Source organism: Nycticebus coucang, chromosome 7 (assembly GCF_027406575.1).
Source record: "Nycticebus coucang isolate mNycCou1 chromosome 7, mNycCou1.pri, whole genome shotgun sequence".
Taxonomy (NCBI): Eukaryota; Metazoa; Chordata; class Mammalia; order Primates; family Lorisidae; genus Nycticebus; species Nycticebus coucang.
In genome coordinates, this window is record NC_069786.1 from 93,711,824 (window position 1) to 93,731,343 (window position 19,520).

At 38.9% G+C, this 19,520-nt stretch overlaps 1 protein-coding gene across 2 annotated transcripts in view; it reads left to right on the plus strand.

Annotated features, from left to right (window-relative positions):
- CCDC150 (coiled-coil domain containing 150) overlaps positions 1 to 19,520 on the plus strand; it is a 108,329-nt gene that overhangs the window by 38,813 nt on the left and 49,996 nt on the right. The window contains exon 13 of one of the 2 annotated variants that reach the window (XM_053598397.1): positions 11,785 to 11,898. The exons of the other annotated variant lie outside the window; for it this stretch is intronic. Within the exon in view, the coding sequence (XP_053454372.1) occupies positions 11,785 to 11,898 (114 nt within the window). The remainder of the gene's footprint in view (positions 1 to 11,784; positions 11,899 to 19,520) is intronic. 2 annotated transcript variants of the gene reach the window in all.

The following is a 19,520-nucleotide window of genomic DNA, read 5'->3' on the forward strand; positions in this document are numbered from 1 at the left end:
AAAAAACTCACCCAACCCAATTTCTTCAAGGGTTTTCCCTGCACTCTCTTCTAGTATTTTTATAGTTTCATGTCTTAAGTTTAGGTCTTTAATCCAGTAAGAGTCTATCTTGGTTAGTGGTGAAAGGTGTGGATCCAGTTTCAGTCTTCTACAGGTTGCCAGCCAGTTCACCCAGCACCATTTTTTAAATAGGGAATCTTTTCCCCACTGGATGTTTTTAATTGGCTTGTCAAAGATTAAATAACGGTAAGTAGCTGGGTTCATCTCTTGGTTCTCTATTCTGTTCCAGACATCTACTTCTCTGTTTTTGTGCCAATACCATGCTGTTTTGATCACTGTTGATTTGTAGTATAGTCTGAGGTCTGGTAGCGTAATTCCTCCTGCTTTGTTTTTATTTTTGAGTAATGTCTTGGCTATTTGAGGTTTTTTCTGATTCTATATAAAACGAAGTATTGTTTTTTCAAGATCTTTAAAGTGTGACAGTGGAACATTAATAGGGATTGCATTGAAGGTATATATTGCTTTGGGTAGTATGGACATTTTAACAATGTTGATTCTTCCCAGCCATGAGCATGGTATGTTTTTCTATTTATTAACATTCTCGGCCATCTCTTTTCTTAGAGTTTCATAGTTCTCTTTATATAGATCTTTCACATCCTTTGTTAGATACTCTCCCAAATATTTCATCTTCTTTGGCATTACTGTGAATGGGATAGAGTCCTTAATTGTTTTTTCAGCTTGACTATTGTTGGTATATATAAAGGCTACTGATTTATGAATGTTGATTTTGTAACCTGAGACGTTGCTGTATTCCTTGATCACTTCTAGGAGTTTTGTAGTAGAGTCCCTAGTGTTTTCCAGATATACAATCATATCATCTGCAAAGAGCGAAAGTTTGATCTCTTCTGACCCTGTGTGGATGCCCTTGATCGCCTTTTCTTCCCTAATTGCAGTGGCTAAAACTTCCATTACAATGTTAAAAAGCAATGGAGACAATGGGCAGCCTTGTCTGGTTCCTGATCTAAGTGGAAATGATTCCAATTTAACTCCGTTCAATATGATATTGGCTGTTGGTTTGCTGTAGATGGCCTCTATCAGTTTAAGAAATGTCCCTTCTATACCAATTTTCTTAAGTGTTCTGATCATGAAGGGATGTTGGATGTTATCAAAAGCTTTTTCTGCATCGATTGAGAGGATCATATGATCTTTGTTTTTTACTTTGTTTATGTGCTGAATTACATTTATAGATTTACGTATATTGAATCAGCCTTTAGACCCTGGGATAAAGCCAACTTGATCATGATGTATGATTTGTTTGATATGTTGCTGGATTCTGTTTGTTAGGATCTTGTTGAATATTTTTGCGTCTATATTCATTATTGATATTGGTCTATAATTTTCTTTTTTCGTTGGGTCTTTTCCTGGTTTGGGGATCAGGGTGATGTTTGCTTCATAGAACGTGTTGGGGAGTCTTCCTTCTTTTTGTACATTTTGGAACAGTTTGAGTAATATAGGTACTAATTCCTCTTTAAAGGTTTGGTATAATTCTGATGTGAAACCATCTGGTCCCGGACTTTTCTTTTTGGGGAGGTTTTGTATGGTTGATGTTATTTCCGAACTTGAAATGGGCCTGTTCAACATTTCCATTTGATTCTAGTTAAGTCTTGGAAGGTGACGAGCTTCCAAGTATCCGTCCATTTCCTTCAGATTTTCATATTTCTGAGAGTAAAGTTTCTTGTAATATTCATTAAGGATTTTTTGGATTTCTGAGGAGTCTGTTGTTATTTCGTCTTTGTCATTTCTGATTGATGAGATTAGAGATTTTACTTTTTCTTCCTGATTAGGTTGGCCAACGGTTTATCTATTTTGTTGACCTTTTCAAAAAACCAGCTTTTTGATTTATTGATCTGTTGTATTGTTCTTTTGTTTTCAATTTCATTTAGTTCTGCTCTGATTTTGGTTATTTCTTTTCTTCTACTGGGTTTGGGGTTGGAGTGTTCTTCCTTTTCCAGTTGCTTGAGATGTCCCATTAAGTTGCTAACTTCCTCTCTTTCCGTTCTCCTGAGGAAGGCTTGCAGTGCTATAAATTTCCCTCTTAGAACTGCCTTTGCCGTGTCCCAGAGGTTCTGATAGTTCGTGTCTTCATTGTCGTTTTGTTCCAAAAATTTGGCAATTTTCTTCTTGATCTCATCTCTGACCCAGCTATCGTTCAGCATGAGGTTATTTAACTTCCATGTTTTTGTATGAGTATGTAGATTCCTGTTGTTACTCAGCTCAAGTTTTATTCCATTATGGTCTGAGAAGATGCATGGAATAACTTCTATTCCTTTAAATTTACTGAGGTTAGATTTGTGACCTAAGATGTGATTGATTTTGGAGTAAGTTCCGTGGGCTGATGAGAAGTATGTGTATTCGGTTTTGTTAGGATGAAATGTTCTGTAGATGTCTGCTAGATCTAAATGCTGGATGGTTAGATTTAAATCTAAAATTTCTTTACTCAGCTTTTTGTTGGAGGATCGATCCCTCACTGCCAAAGGAGAGATGAAATCTCCGACTATTATGGAGCTGGAGGAAATCAAGTTGCTCATGTCTGTTAGAGTTTCTCTTATGAATTGAGGTGCATTCTGATTGGGTGCATAAATATTAATAATTGAAATCTCATCATATTGAGTATTACCCTTAACAAATACGAAGTGACCATTCTTGTCCTTCCTTACTTTTATTGGTTTAAAATCTATTGTGTCTGCAAATAAAATTGCAACACCTGCTTTTTTCTGGTTACCATTTGCCTGAAATATGGATGACCATCCTTTCACCCTGAATCTGTATTTGTCTTTTAAGTTAAGATGTGACTCTTGTAAGCAACAGATATCTGGTCTGAGTTTTTGTATCCAGTTAGCTAACCTATGTCTCCTTAGAGGACAGTTTAACCCATTCACATTAATGGAGATTATTGATAAGTTTGGTGAAATTTTGGGTATCGAGTTTTTCAAAAGTCCAGTGGACAATTTTAATCTTTTCGCCGTTGTAGAAGTTGGAGTTTGATCAGGAGTTTCTGAGTGAGTTTACGTTTGTAGTAGAGGATTGGGTTGGTCATTATGGAGAATAGGTCTGAGAATATCCTGAAAAGCTGGTTTGGTTGTGGCAAATTTCTTCAACATATGAATGTCATTAAAGTATTTAATTTCTCCATCACAGATGAAACTCAGTTTAGCTGGGTACAAGATCCGGAGTTGAAAGTTATTTTGCTTTAGGAGATTAAAAGTGGATGACCACCCTCTTCTGGCTTGAAAAGTTTCAGCAGGGAGATCTGCAGTCATTCTGATGTTCTTATCTTTGTAGGTAATGGCTTTCTTTCGCCTGATAACGTTGAGAATTTTCTCCTTCATGTTGACTTTAGTGACGCTAAGTATGATATGTCTGGGGGATGACTTATTGGGGTTGAATCGTGCTGGAGTTGTGAAACTGTCTGCTATCTGAATTTCAGAATCTCTAGGCATGTCTGGAAAATTCTTTCATAATTTCATGCAGAAGGGCCTCTGTGCGCATTGATGCCACTTCATCGTTTTCCAGAACTTCTATTATTCATATATTTGCCTTCTTCGAATTATCCCAGAGCTCTCTAAGAGAGAGATCCGTTTTTGCTCTCCATTTCTCTTCCTCTTTGAGAGTTTGGGAGTATTCAAAGGCTTTATCTTCGATGTCAGAAATCCTTTCTTCTGCTTGGTCCATTCTGTTGCTGAGGGATTCTACTGTATTTTTCATATCTTTAAGGGCTACAAATTCTTGCTTCAGTGTGTCTAAGTCTTTGGTGGTTTTGTCTTTAAATTCATTAAATTCTTGAGACAACTTTTGAATTTCTCCTCGGATTCCTAATTCCATTTTGTCAATCTTGTATGCAATCCAAATTCTGAATTCGATTTCTGACATGTCTGCCAGTTGTTTATGAATGGGATCTTCAATTACATCCGCCATTTCTTTCCTTGGGGGGGTTGATCTATTCTGGTTATTCATGTTACCCGAGATTTTCCGCTGATTCCGCCCCATGGTTGTTTTACTCCCTTTGATTTTTCCCCTAGGGTTTTGTTGATGGCCCGTTCAGTGTTGTAGCCTGAGAGATTGGGGCCCTGTCTGGGGTGGTGGGGCTGAGTGGTTCTGACTTATTGTCAGCTGGCTTCTGTTTGACCTCAGTGAAGCACTTACTCTGGGTTGAAGTCTCAGTTCTATGAGTTGGCCCTACCCTGGATGTTTCCGGGGTCTGTGAGTCACCTCAGGCAAATCCTATACTCAGGGGTGGCCTCCTCTGGTTGCCCAGAAAGGCAGGGGGTATGGCTTCAGCCGCCTCAGGGAACTGCCGCTCTGATGTGGGTCTCCCCCAGCCTCACTCTGTGTCCCAGAGTCAGGACTGACCAGTCGCAGTTCAGGCACTGTCCACGCCCCGACAAATCCCTCAAGTATCTGGACTCCCGGGGGACAGGCCTCCAGATCCCAGAGTGAGGGTAGAGTGGGGTGCTGTGAGCTCAGAGCCGCCGGCAGCAAGCTAACTCAATTCCTCCCAATCTTTGGCTCCACTGCACCGCTGCAGCCCAAGCCTCCAGGCTTCAGAGTGAGGGCGGGGTGTGGGGAGCGGCTGGAGCCCAGAACCGCTGGGCAGTGAACAGACTCAGCTCCACCCAGTTCCTTGCCCAGCCATACGGCATGTGCTCAGGTCTCCAGACCACAGAGTGAGGGCAGGGGGGAGCACCGTGAGCTCAGAGCCAGCAGGGGCTCCGAGCCGCAGGGAGCCCGGTCAACAGCGAGCAATTTCAGTTCCTCCCAGTCTCTCGCCCGGTTGTACCGCCGCAGCTCAAGCCGTCAGGCTTCAGAGTGGGGGCGGGAGGCGGGGGGCGGCTGGAGCCCAGAACCGCCAGGCAGCAAACAGACTCGGCTCCCCCTAGTTCCCTGTCTGGCTACATGGCAGGCGCTCAGGTCTCTGGACCACAGAGTGAGGGCAGGGGAGCGCCTGGAGCCCAGAGCCAGCAGGGGCTCCGAGCCGTGGGGAGCGTGGTCAACAGCGAGCAAATTCTGTTCCTCCCAGTCTCTCTCCCGGTTGTACCGTTGCAGCGCAAACCTTCAGGCTTCAGAGTGGGGGCGGGGTGGAGGGAGCGGCTGTAGCCCAGAACCACTGGGCAGCGAAAAACAGACTCAGCTCCACCCAGCTCCCTGCCCCGTCACACGGCAGGCGCTCAGGTCTCTGGACCACAGAGCGAGGGCGGGGGAGCGCCAGGAGCTCAGAGCAGCAGTGAGCTCAGAGCAGCTGGTAGCGAGTTTGACTCAGTTATATGCCTGGTTGTATTGTTGCCCAAGGAGGGCTGCTGCACCTCGCCTTGGGGAAGCGCTGCCTGGTGAGGGTCTCCCTCTGCTGACTGTCGTCACCTCTCTCCCATGCCCCACAATCAGCGCTGACCAGCTGCAGCTTGGGGACTGTCCTCTCCCCTTTAGGAGTCACCCAAGAATCCGAACTCCTGGGGGACAGGCTTTCAGACCTCAGAGAGAGTGGAGGGAAGTCCTGGGTGCTCAGAGTTGCCAGCAAAGGATATTTACAGATTTATACAGTTTTATGCCTGGCAGGAGAACGCCTAGGCATCCTAGTAAGGGAGGTAGGTCCAGTTTGTAGTAGGTCTCTCCCGTGAAGTGTAGTGGGATGGCCTTTGATTTCTGCCCTTTTGTTTGTGGGGCCCTTAAGCCGATCAGGTGGGGGAGGGGGGACTCCCGTCCCCTTGGTGATGAATTTTGTACCTTTTGTTTGCTTCCTTGTGGTCGCAGCTCTCCTCAGCGGGGTTGGTGTGCATTCTTCAACTTTCTCGCTTGGTGTTGCTCGAATCCATCAGGTTACTTGCTAAATTTTCGTCCCCTAACTCTCCTTCAGGATGGGAGCCTCTGTGGAAAGCTGGCTTCAGTCTGCCATCTTCCCATCATCCCTTTCCTTTCACTTTCTCCTCCTCCTCTTTAAGTTACCTTGTTTCTGACCTTAGGTATGGAAGTGTCTTTTTGGTATAGGACCAAAATGAAGAGAAGAGTAAAGAGCAAAAAGGGAGAAAAGATAGAAAAAGAGAAAAAAAAAAGGAAAGGGGGCATAAAAGAAAGAGTGACAAAAAGAAGAGAAAAACAGAAAGAGACAGGAGCAATAGTGGTATTCAGCAGGGTGCTTGGACTCACACCCACAATTCTCAGCTTCTGTGTGGTTGGGTTGGGTGGTTCCCTCAAGGTCAGGAGCTCTTACCAGTCCAGTAGAAACAAGACCCCACCTTCACAAAATAGAGAAGAAAAAACAAAAAACCCCCAGCAGTTTGCCATTAGTATGCTTCCAAAGGCCAAAGCTAGAAGGACTCCCTAGACCAAGGGATCAAGGTCTCCTTAAGCCAAGGCAATGCTGTGGCACTCTAGCTGAGTCCTCAGAGTGAGGTGCTATCCCATAAATTGAATATAGATTGACAAAGAATAAAATAGATTAGAAAAAAAGAAATAATAATAAAAGTATATAAAGAGAATTGAGAATAAAATTATATAAGATGTAAAACAGGGGGTATATCTTAGTTGTATTTGAGAAATTTATGTGGGAAAGATAAAAGTAGAAAAATCTTTACAAAAAGAAAGAGACAAGGAGATGGAAAGAAAGAATAAATGGGGTTGGAAAACCGTAGCAAAAATGGAGCCCTTTTAATTAAAGAAAGTATAAAAGGAAAAATAAAAATACTATAAAACAAAACAAACAAACCAAAGACCTTAAGGGATAAAATTGGAGGTGAGGGGGGAGAAAGACTAATAGGAGCAGAAAAACTAGCAAAAATGGAGTCCTTACTATTGAAAGAGGAAACAATAAAAATTATTGTTACCAAAAAAAAAAAAAAAAGAAGAAGAAACTCTACAGGGAAAAAGTTGAAAATATTTTTTTTTTTAAAAAGGAAAATATCTATATTTATATCGCCATATATGGCCTGGACAACAGGTGATGTTCTGGGGTATGAGATGCTAATAAAGACTCTGATACAGGTATAAGATGGAGTCTGGAAACTTCTGTCTTGCCAGGGAGCCCTGGTCCCATCTTCCTGATTTCTTTGTCCTCAATTCCCACTAGGATGAGAGCCTGTAGTTTTTTGTCAGCCTGCTTTATAGACACACCCCAACTTTTCTGAACTGTGTCCCTTGGCCACGCAGTGGCCTTCCCAGGAAAGCATGTGTCATTCAAATCTCCCAACACGTTGCTGCCCAGCTTATCAGTCAGGCCAGAACCAGCCTTGCACTAGGACCCTGAGGGCTGATCCTACAAGGCAGCTTTCCCACAATGGCTGTGCCAGGCCATAGGCAAACAGTAAGAGCTTTCCTCTGCCTGGTGACTCAGTCCCAGCCCCTGGATGCTGTTTAGTATCACTTACTCGCTTGCCCAAGTTCTGCCTAGGTAACTCCACCAAGTGTTCATGTTCCTTCCCCTCCCCAAAATAAAAAGGGCCAGCAGGGCAGGCCTTCTCTGTCTGAAAAACTGCCAAACTGGCTGGCCTCTGCTAGCATGCAAGTACTTGCCCTCTGTGCCAGTTCTCCATGCTCCTGACCTCTTCTTGTGCTCCTGAAGTCTTCTGCTGCCTCCCTGAGCTCCCAAAGTGATGTTTCTGGGCAGGGCCCACCAGCCAGACGTGGCTGGAGTCCTTCCTTTCTCCCTGACTTCACCATGCATGGCTGCAAAGAAGCTGTCTTTAGTCCACCAATCTTGCTCTCTGCCCCAATGATCTGTAGTTTTCTTAAATTGTGATGTCTTTAGTTTTGGTATCAAGGAAATATAGGCCTCTTAAAATGATTTAGTAAGTGTTCTTCCTTTTCTAATTTTAAGAAGAGTTTGTGAGGAATTGGTGTTTTGTTGTGTTTTTGTTTTTATTCATCTTAAAGGATTCTTTAATTTCCCTTGAGATTTCTTTTTTAACTTACTGGTTATTTAGAAGTACCATGCTTAATTTTTTCATATATGTGAATTTCTCAAATTTTCTTGTTATATTTATTTCTAATTTTATTCTATTGTGTTTGAAGAAAATACTTTGCATGATTTCAGTCCTTTCAATTTATTGACAGTTGTTTTATAGCCTATACATGTCATATGGTATATCCTAGAGAATGTTCCATGTGAAAGTGTTTCTTTTGTTACTGGTGGGAGAATTGTTCTATCGGTGTCCACATGTATGAGGTCTAGTTGGCTTACAGTGTTGTTCAATTCTTCTGTTTTATCACTTATCTTCTGTCTAATAGTTCTATTGATTATTGAAAATGGGATATTGAAGTCTCTATAATTATTCCTGTTTATTTATCTTTTCAGTTCTGTCATTTTTTGCTTCCTGTATTTTCAAGCTCCATTGTTGCATAAATATTTATAAATGTTAGATCTTCTTGATGTATACATACTTTTAAAATTATATAATGTCTTTATCTCACAAATTTTTCTTCATGTCTCTTTTGTCTAAAATAATGTATTAGTATAGTCACTCTAGATCTTTTAGATTACTATTTCTTTGGAATAAATTTTCTATCCTTTTATTTTCAACTCCATTTATACCTTTGGGTCTAAAATGAGTCTTATATAAATAGCACACAGTTGTACTTTTTAAAAAATTATGCCTATCTCTGCTTTTTAATTGAAGCAAAATAAATAATTCGTTTATATTTGACATAATTACTGTTAAGGTAGGATTTGCATCTGCCATTTTGCTTTTTTTCCCTTTTTGTTCCTATGTTTCTCAATTACTACCTTTTGCGTTAAATAGATATTTCTAGTGTACCATTTTAATTCCCTTTTATGCTATGTTTTGGTTTATAGGTAACAAAAAGAGTTACAAATAAAAAATATTTATTTTATGTTTTATATTCAGTTATTAAGTATGAAATGTTCAATTTCTTTAAGTACTAAGTTTGACAGTTGGTACCTGTGATAGTTCATGTTGACCCTTCTTTTTTTATTGTGAAAGTTCACCCTATTTTTTCAAGTTCATGTCCTGACTTGTTATTATCTTTCAATTTTTTTTTTTTTTTTTTTTTTGCAGTTTTTGGCCGAGGTTGGGTTTGAACCCACCACCTCCAGCATATGGGGCCAGTGCCCTACTCCTTTGAGCCACAGGCGCCACCCTTTATTTTTTAATTTTTTTAAGAGCAATTTTTGTGAAACCATGGGTAAGTCAAACATTTGAGTTATTTTTTAATATGGAACCAATTTAATGTAGAGAGCTCAAAGTACCAACAAAATGTTTGGGAAGGATGTGGCTAATAAACGCATAGGACATCGATGGTTTGAGAAGTTTCATTCTGGTGATTTTAATCTTGAAGATGAGCCACATGGGTGCCTTGAGACCAAGGTGGATAATGATGAGCTGAAAGCTATGGAAGTGAACCGTCTCAAAGTGAAAATTGGCATCGTGGTTTGATGTTACTATTCCAACAAAATAGGATCATTTAAAACAAATTAGCAAGGTAAAGAACCTGGATAGACGGGTTCTGCATTAATTAAATGACCATCAGAAGATGAATTGTCTTAGAGCTTGATGTCACAACATAAAGACGAACCATTTTTATACCATATTGTTGCCTGTGATGAAAAATGGATTTGGGGGGACAATCCCAAGTGTTTGGCACAATGGTTGAATAACGATGTAGTGCCAAAACATGCTCCGAAACCAAATATTCATCAAAAAAAGCTAATGGTGTCTGTTCGGTGGTTCGGCACTGGTATTATCCACTACAGCTCTGTGAAACCTTGTTAATTGATTGGACATCCAAGTGCAACCTATTGGATGACATGGTGAGGATGCTTACAATTAAGTAGCTGGGATCAGTCAATAGAAACAGGCTAATCCTCTCCCAACTCAAAGCTGTTGCATAAATGGCATTGTAGTGCTGATCAAACTGGCAGCTGGCCTTGGAACTCCTTGTCATCCACTGTATTCACCATACCTTGTACCAACTGACTACTATTTCTTCCAGGATTTGGACCACTTCTTGCAAAGAAAAATATTCATTTTTCAACCAGATATGGAAAATGCCTTTCATGATTCCATTGCCACTCGCTCTTAAGGCTTCTTCACTGCTGGTATAAATAAGCTATCATTAAGATGGCAAAACTGTGTCAATAGTTTAGGCACTACTTTAAGGGTACTGCTTCTGGTACCCTAATGAAGATGGAGACCCTGGTAAATTGCTCCACACTTTAGGCTGAGATTATGAAGAGCCACATCCTTAGGAGTATGTTTAAACCAAAAGAAAAATCCTTGTATGAATTCTTTCAATTTTTAAAAATCTGTTAATATCTTAATTTCTTTGTTACTTTTGAGGGATGGTTTTTCTGGATTTAAAATTCTTGGTATTTTATAATTTTCAGCATATCAAGTCTTAGACATACTTAATTATGTTTATACTTAAAGAATTTCATGATTCTATGTTGTCTCAGCATCTTCCTAACAGATGATGCATTAACTGTAAGTCACAGGGTGGTACTGTTATAAATGACATTTTTAAGAAATATAAATTTCTAATTGTGCATTGCTTACGTATACAAACACAATAGATTTGACCTTGTATCCTTCACCCTTGACTTACTCACATATTATAGTATCTTTTTTTGTGGAATCATTGGATTTTCTATGTAGACAGTCTTATCTCTTGTGAGTAGATACAGTTTTATTTCTCTCTTTCCAATCTTAAAGCTTTTGCCTTTTGCATTAGTGATGACCGTCTATTTGAAGCTAAACAGAATGGTTAGGAGAGATATCCTTGCTTTTCCTTCATCTTAGGAGAATGTCTTTCACTATTAAGATTGATATTAGCTGTAGCATTTTTGTATATACACTTTATTGACTAGAGGTAGTTCCCTTTCATTTCCAGTTTGCTGAATTTTTTTATCATGAATTGATGCAGAATTTTGTGAAATGCTTTTTCTGCGTCTATTTAGATGACTATATGGCTTTTCTTCTGTAGCAAGTTGTGGTGAACTATACTGACTGATTTTGAAGGTTTAACAAGCTTTGCATTATAGGAATAAACTTCACTTTTTCCTTACTTGTTATCCATTTTATATATTGTTGAATTCATTTTGTGGAGGATTTTTACATATATATTCAAAAGCTTAAGCTACTGCTTAAATAAATGCCAACTATCAGAAGTAATAAAGGAGAACTATATAATTTGGAGTGACTCTTTTCTGAAGACAACTAGAAAAGCTGAAAAAATAAGGCAAAAAAAAAAAAAAAGAGGAAGGAAAAAAAGACAGTTGGATTTTTGTTTCTTTCTTTTTTTTTTTTGGCCGGGGCTGGGTTTGAACCCTCCACCTCCAGCATATGGGACCGGTGCCCTACTCCTCGAGCCACAGGCACTGCCCTGTTTCTTTTCTTTTTCTCTTTTTTTTTTTTTTGACAGGGTCTTATTCTGTTGCCTAGGCTACGGTGCAGTGGCATCACCATAGCTTACTACAACCTCCAACCCCTATGCTCAAATGATTCTCCTGCTTTAGCCTCCTGAATAGGCGGGACAATAGATGGACACCACTATGCCTGGCTAATTTTTGTATTTTTTGTAGACACTGTGGCTCACTATTGCCCAGTCTGCTCTTGAACTCCTGGGCTCAAAACAGAGCTGTCTGACTAACTGATCAAATCTCCACATTAAGGCAGGAGAACATGTGTTTGAAATACTTTTTATAGTTATAGTTGTCACTTTGAAAAATAAGATAATATTTCTTAGATCTGATAGTTTCTTTTCTCTGTTGGTTTTTCAAAGGTAACCTTAAATACATTAACCCACAGCCTGCAGACTCTAGAGGAAGAAAATAAGCACCTGGCGAATCAAATGGCTTCCCTAGAACTTCAGCAAGTTGTTCCTGATTACCATGGGGTGGGTATAAAAAGGTCAGTCTAAAGTAGGAATTAATGACCTATGAGTTAATAAAAAAAAAAATCAGAAGTCAAGAGATGGGGTTTCTTTGTGTTTATACAATTATCACAAATCTTGGATAACTCGGGATAAATATATCAGAGATACCTATAATATTCAAACAACAGCAGATTAAGAAACCAAGAATTTAGAGCAGCTATTAAGCATCCTCCTTTACAAGTGATCTATGATATGGAAAATCACAGATTTATCTCATGTTTTAAAATAGTTCCTCTTCTATAAGTTATGAGGACGAAATTGTATTTTTCCCCTTGTTCCCTCTATTAGGCAATCAGTAATAAGTCTGACTTCAAAAAGCTATTTGACAATGTCAGTGCATTACAAATAAGTGAGAATTCTTAAAACATCTTCTCCAAGTGAAGGGTATCATTCTGTTAAGAAGCTAATTATATTCCTGTATGCTTTTATTTTTATTATCATTATCATTATTATTATTATTATTATTTTGAGACAGAGTCTATGTCACCCTTGGTAGAGTGCTGTGGTGTCACAGCTCACAGCAACCTCAAACTCTTGGGCTTAAGCGATTCTCTTGCCTCAGCCTCCCAACTAGCTGGGACTACAAACACCTGGCACCACGCCCAGCTATTTTTTGTTGTTGTTGTTGTTGCAGTTGTCATTGTTTTTAGCTGGCCCAGGTGGGGTTCACCCGCCAACCTCAGTGTTTGTGGCTGGCACCCTACCCACTGAGCTAAGGGCACTGCCATCTCCTGTATGCTTTTAAATACTTGAAAAAGTATTTCTTATTGCTGGCATAGCATGTACCTAATCATTTAAAATTGCATAGAAGGCCCTAATCTGAGTTTGTTTTAACATGAGTTATTAATAATTCATTCAAACCCTATCATAAGCTGCTTATTACTTCATTGTAAATCTTTTTACATTTTCATGGCTTTCAAGCCCTACTTTCTGGGTTTCAATTTTGGTTGTAACTGTGAGTATGGTCCTTAACCTGAGTCTCAGTTTCTTAATCTGTCAAAATGAGGATAATCTATTATTATGTGCTTTTTGAGGATTAAGTTAATACATGTAAAGCATGTAGCAGATAGCTATAACATTTATTGAGTTCTTAGTATCTGAACTGTTCCAGTTGACAAACATGGCAAGTGCCTATTGCAGTAACAAGATCCATTAGCTATCATTTCTGGTACTATTGCAGAGTAACTTCTCCCCCAAGTATTACAGATTTAGTCATGTCCTTTGCTTGTTGGCCACACCTCAGCTGTGTTTATCTAACCATCTGCTTTTGGTCCCTCTGGAAGAACACACCTTAGTCTGCCTGATTTTTTTCCTAAACTGACTGCCCTCAGCAGGCCTGTGGCCTTACCATGTTAATGATTGACAGTTCTGCCAGTGATTGGTCTATGTTGATTTTTTACATGCTGACCACACTTCTTAAGATTTCCTAGGGATAACTCATATAGATAACCCAATTCTAGCTTGCTGTGCTGTCACCACCTAGAAGCTTCTCTGACCAAGCCTACTTGGAAATGCTTCTGTTCGTTTTTGAGTATGAGAAATAAGGTTGAGATTTCAGGATTTGTTTTTTAACGTTAGCAACATCATTAAACCTGTTGTCATTCAATGCTGGCAGTGTATTTTTCTTCTTTGAGAGTTAAAACTTCAAGTTCTTTGGGAATGGGAGTGGTGCCTGCACTTTGGGAGGCTAAGGCAGGAAAATCACTTGAGGCTAAGAGTTGGAGATCATACTGGGTAACGTAGTGACCTTGCCGCTACATTAAAAACAAACAAAAAACACGCTTGAAATTCCTAATAATGGAACCTTCTAGTATAACCCTTCATCTTTTTGAGATATGCATATGACTGTGTATTGTGTATGTAACAACACAGACTTGAATTTAAAGAGACTTGCTTTCAGTCTCTGGCTCCATTTAATGTGTGAACTGGGCAGGTTGTTAACTTCTCATGGCCTGCAATGCCAAGAGCATCTCCCCTAATGTGGGGTTCCCACAGTACATTGTACACACCAATATCAGAAAATTAAGTAATTACTACATTGATTAGAGATTGACATGTCTATGTATCTGTCTTTGCTCTCTTCTCATGCAAGAACAGTAGTCACTCATCTTTATACTCCCTTGCCCACCATAATGCCTACTACATGGTAAGTATTTAAAAACATTGATTGAATAGTCTCTAAAGAGGGTCGTGTCAATTTTGCCAAGCATTGAGGAATAATTCATTTTGTAATATTATTCTCCCGTTTTTCTTTCACATTTTCTGATTTTAGGTTTGTTTTTGCCATTTTAATTTTTAATGATAGTGCAATTTAAGTCCATTACTATAGGCAATCATGAGAAAAGACCCAAATGCGGAAAGGTTACCATTTCTGAGTTCAGATGAATGACTATCCTTCCCACTTCTCTTTTGGGTTTTAAACGTACATTTAAAAATATTAGCACTAGACAGAAATGCAATTCACTATTTGATTAGGACTTTAATAAATTGGAATTAAACAATGAATTAAAACCAGGATGACATTCAGTTGGTATACATTCATGCAGATGTCAAATTTGGTTTGATTTGCAGAGGCCCATGACATACTGTTGGCTAAAAATTTTAAATAAAATCCCTGCTTGCCGTCTGCTTATAAAATAGCTTTCCCAAAGTTATCTCACTGGTTTTGCATATTCTCCTAATAGCTTCTACTAACTTTTACAGCTTAACTTGGATTTTAGAATGATTTTAAAATCATTTAAGAAATCATTTTGTGGCTTACTGTTGGTAATCTACCTTTTATATCTTAAGATAATTCTTCCTGTTTTTGCTTCCTACTTTTCCAAGGAAAATGTTTCTGAGTTGAAATGTATATTATAACATTGGCATTTTACTTTATATGCTGTTTCTCAGGTAATTTTCCAGATTTTTATTTTTTTTACTTTTGGGGATTCATTGAGGGTACAAGGATACCAGGTTACACTGATTGCATTTGTTAGGTAAAGTCCCTCTTATAATTGTGTCTTGCCCCCAAAAGGTGTGTCACACGGAGACCCCACTCCCCTCCCTCCTTCCTTCTCTCTGCTCTTCCTTCTCCTACCCCCTCCCTCCTTCCTTCTCTCTGCTCTTCCTTTCCCCCACCTCCCCCCCTCCTTCTCTCTCTCTGCTCTCCTCTTCCCCACCCCCACCGTATATTATGTCATTAATTGTCCTCATATCAAAATTGAGTACATAGGATTCATGCTTCTCCATTCTTGTGATGCTTTACTAAGAATAATGTCTTCCATTTTCATCCAGGTTAATATGAAGGATGTAAAGTCTCCATCTTTTTTAATGGCTAAATTGTATTCCATGGTATACATATTAACCCATTCCTGGATTGGTGGGCATTTAGGCTATTTCTGCATTTTGGTGATTATAAATTGAGCCGCAATAAACAGTCTAGTGCAAGTGTCCTTATGATGAAAGGATTTTTTTCCTTCTGGGTAGATGCCCAGTAATGGGATTGCAGGATCAAATGGGAGGTCTAGCTTGTGTTCTTTAAGGATTCTCCATACTTCCTTCTAAAAAGGTTGTATTAGTTTGCAGTCCCACCAGCAGTGTAAAAGTGTTCCTTTCTCTCCACATCCACACCAGCATCTGCAGTTTTGAGATTTTATGATGTGGGCCATTCTCGCTGGGCTTAAATGATATCTCAGAGTGGTTTTGATTTGCATTTCTCTAATAATTAGGGACAATGAGCTTTTTCTCATATGTTTGATAGCCACTCATCTGTCATCTTTGGAGAAGCTTCTATTCATGTCTCTTGCCCATTGATATATGGGATTGTTGGCCTTTTTCATGTGGTTTAATTTGAGTTCTCTATAGATCCTAGTTATCAAGTTTTTGTCTCATTCAAAATATGCAAATATCCTTTCCCAGTGTGTAGGTTGTCTATTTGCTTTGGTTGTTGTCTCCTTAGCTGTGCAGAAGCTTTTCAGTTTGATGAAGTCCCATTTGTTTATTTTTGTTGTTGTTACAGTTGCCATGGCAGTCTTCTTCATGAAGTCTCTCCCCAGGCTGATATCTTCCCGTGTTTTTCCTATGCTTTCTTTGAGGATTTTTATCATTTCATGCCTTAAATTTAGGTCTTTTATCCATCTTGAATCAATTTTTGTGAGCACAGAAAGGTGCAGGTCTAGTTTCATTCTTTTCTTTTACATGTGGATATTCAGTTCTCCCAGCACCTTTTACTGAATAGGGGATTCATTCCCCCAGTGTATATTATTTGGTTTATCAAAGATTAGGTGACTTTAAGATGTTAATTTCATTTCCTGATTTTCTATTCTATTCCAAATGTCTATGTCTCTATTTTTGTGCCAGTACCATGCTGTCTTAACCACTATGGCCTTGTAGTATAGCCTAAAGTCTGGTAGCTGATGTCCCTGGCTTTCTTTTTATTACTAAGAACTGCCTTAGCTATACAGGCTTTTTTCTGGTTCCATACAAAATAAAGAATTGTTTTTTACAAGTCTTGAAAGTACGATGTTGGTATTTTAATAGGGATGCCATTGAATCTATAGATTGCTTTGGGAAGTATAAACATTTTAACAATGTTAATTCTCCCCAGCCATGAGCATGGTATGTTTGTCCATTTGTTAATATCCTTTGCTATTTCCTTCCTTAGGGTTTCATAATTTTCATTATAATTGTCTTTTTTCACGTCTTTTGTTAGGTATATTCCTAATTATTTCATTTTCTTTGAAGCTATGGTGAAGGGAGTTATATCCTTAATTAGCCTCTCATCTTGGCTGTTATTGGTGTATACAAAGGCAACTGATTTGTGGACATTTATTTTATATCCTGGGACATTACTGGTTTTTTTTTTTGATGACCTGGTTCCAGGAGTCTTGTGGTTGAGTCTTTGGGGTTCTCTAAGTATACGATCCTATCATCAGCAAAGAGCAAAGAGTTTGACCTCCTCTGCTCCCATTTGGATGCCCTTTATTTCCTTCTCTTGCCTGATTGTATTGGCTAGAATAGTGGTTCTCAACCTTCTAATGCCGTGGGCCTTTTAATCCAGTTCCTGTGGGTCACCACCCACAGGTTGAAAACTGCTGGGCTAGAATTTCCAGCACTGTGTTGAGTAATGGCAACAGAGAACAACCTTGTTTGGTTCCAGGTCCTAAGTGGAAAAGCTTTCAGTTTTACTCTATTCAGTAAAATATTACCTGTAGGTTTGTCATAGCTTCCATCAGTTTAAGAAATGTGCCACCTAGGCCTATACTCTTCAGTGTTCTAATTAGAAAAGGATGCTGGATTTTATCAAATACTTTTTCTACATCTATTGAGAGGATCCTATGGTCTTTGTTTTTGCTTCTCTTGATATGGTGAACAATGTTTATGGACTTGTGTAATAATTAAACCAGCCTTGCATCCCTGGGATGAAACTTACTTGATCATGCTGTATGACTTTTTTGATGATAAGCTGTAATCTATTGGCTAGGATACTGTTGAGAAGTTTTGCATCTACATTCATTAGTGAAATTGGTCTGAAGTTCTCCTTTTTAGTTGGGTCTTTTCCTGGTTTTAGTATCAGGGTGATGTTTGTTTAGTAGAATGTGTTGAGGAAGATTCCTTCCTCCTCAATTTTTTGGAATAATTTTTTGGGAATAAGCTGCTCTTGGAAGATTTGATGAATTCTGATGTGAAGCCATTCAGACCAGAGCATTATTTTGTTTGGGAGATTTTTTATTGTTTGTTTGATCTCAGTGCTTGAAATTGGTCTGTGGAGGAGATTTGTTTCCTCCTGGCTAAGTCTAGGGAGAGGCAACATTTGTTATTCCAAATGTTGATCCATTTTCTTCACATTGTCAAATTTCTAAATTTCTGGTAGTATTCAAAGATAATCTCTTGTATCTCTGTGGCATCAGTTGTTATTTCCCCTTTATCATTTCTTTTCTTTTTTTCTTTTTTTTTGAGACAGAGCCTCAAGCTTTTGCCCTGGGTAGAGTGATGTGGCCTCGTAGCTCACAGCAACCTCAAACTCCTAGGCTCAAGCAAGTCTCCTCTCTCTGCCTCCCAAGTAGCTGGGACAACAGGCGCCCGCCACAACGCCCAGCTATTTTTTGGTTGCAGCCATCATTGTTGTTTGGCTGGCCCAGACTGGATTCGAACATACCATATACCCAGCTCAGGTATATGTGGCTGACGCCTTAGCCACTTGAGCCACAGGCGCCGAGCTGCCCCTTTATCATTTCTGATTGAAGTTATTAAAGATTTTACTTTTTTATTTCTAGTTAGTCTGGCCAAAAGTTTATCTGTTTTATTTATTTTTTCAAAAAACCAACTCCTTGTTTCATTAATTTTCTGAATGTTTCTTGTTTTCAATTTCATTGATCTCTGATTTAATTTTGGATATTTCTTTTCTTCTGTTGGGTTTAGGCTTAGATTGTTCTTCTTTTTCCAATTCCATAAGATGGCTTGTGAGTTTGTTGATGCGTTCGTTCTCTTTCTGTTTTTTTGGATGTAGGCATCTAAAGCAAGCAATTTTCCTCACAGGACTGCTTTTGCTGTATCCCACAGGTTTTGGGTTTTAACTTGTATCTTCATTGTTATGCTCAGGGAAGTTAATGATTTCCTCTTTTATTTATTCCTGCACCCTACTGTCATTCAGCATAAGGTTTTTTAATTTCCATGCCTTTGTGTGGGGTTGAACTTTTTTGTTGGAGTTCAGTTCCACCTTTAGTGCCTTGTAGTCTGAGAAGATACAAGGTAAAATTTCAATTCTTTTGATTCTGTTGAGATTCGTTTTGTGTCCTAGGATATGATCAATTTTGAAGTTTGTTCCATGGGCCAATGAGAAGAATGTGTTTTCTTTATCTTTGGGATGGAGTGTTCTATATATGTCTATCAAGCACAGTTGTTCTAGGGTCTCATTTAAGTCCCTTATATCTTTGTTTAATTTCTGTGTAGAGGATCTGTCCAACTCTGTAAGAGGAGTGTTAAAGTCCCCTGTTATTATGATGTTATAGGATATCATATCACTCAAACTAATTAAGGTCTGTTTCAAGAATCTGGGAGCAGTTAAGTTGGGTGCATAAATATTTAGAGTTGAAATGTCTTCTTGTTGTATTTTTCCCTTGACCAATATAAAGTGACCATCTTTGCCTTTTTTGAGTTTAGTTGCTTTAAATCTATATGTTTCTGAAAATAAGATTGCAACACCTCTTTTCTTCTGAATTCCAATTGCTTGAAAAATTGTCTTCCCACCCTTAACTGTGAGTTTTAACTTGTCTTTTGCAGCTAGGTGTGTTTCCTGCAGACAGCAAATGGATGGCTTGTGTTTTGAATCCAATCAGCCAATGTATGCCTCTGTAGTGGGGAATTAAAGCTGTTAACATTTATTGAGATAATTGATAAGTGTGGTAGCATTCTGTTTATCTTATTTTGTGAAAGTCCATTGCTTAGTTTTATCTTTTGCATTGTTTTTCTTTCTATATTAATATTTATACTATATTGCCAAGATTATTTAAGTAAAGGTTAATCTCAGTTCTGCCTTCCATAACTCAGAACCTGAGATATTCACTCATTCTAGTGGTCTCTAATTTCTAGTCTTCCATAGA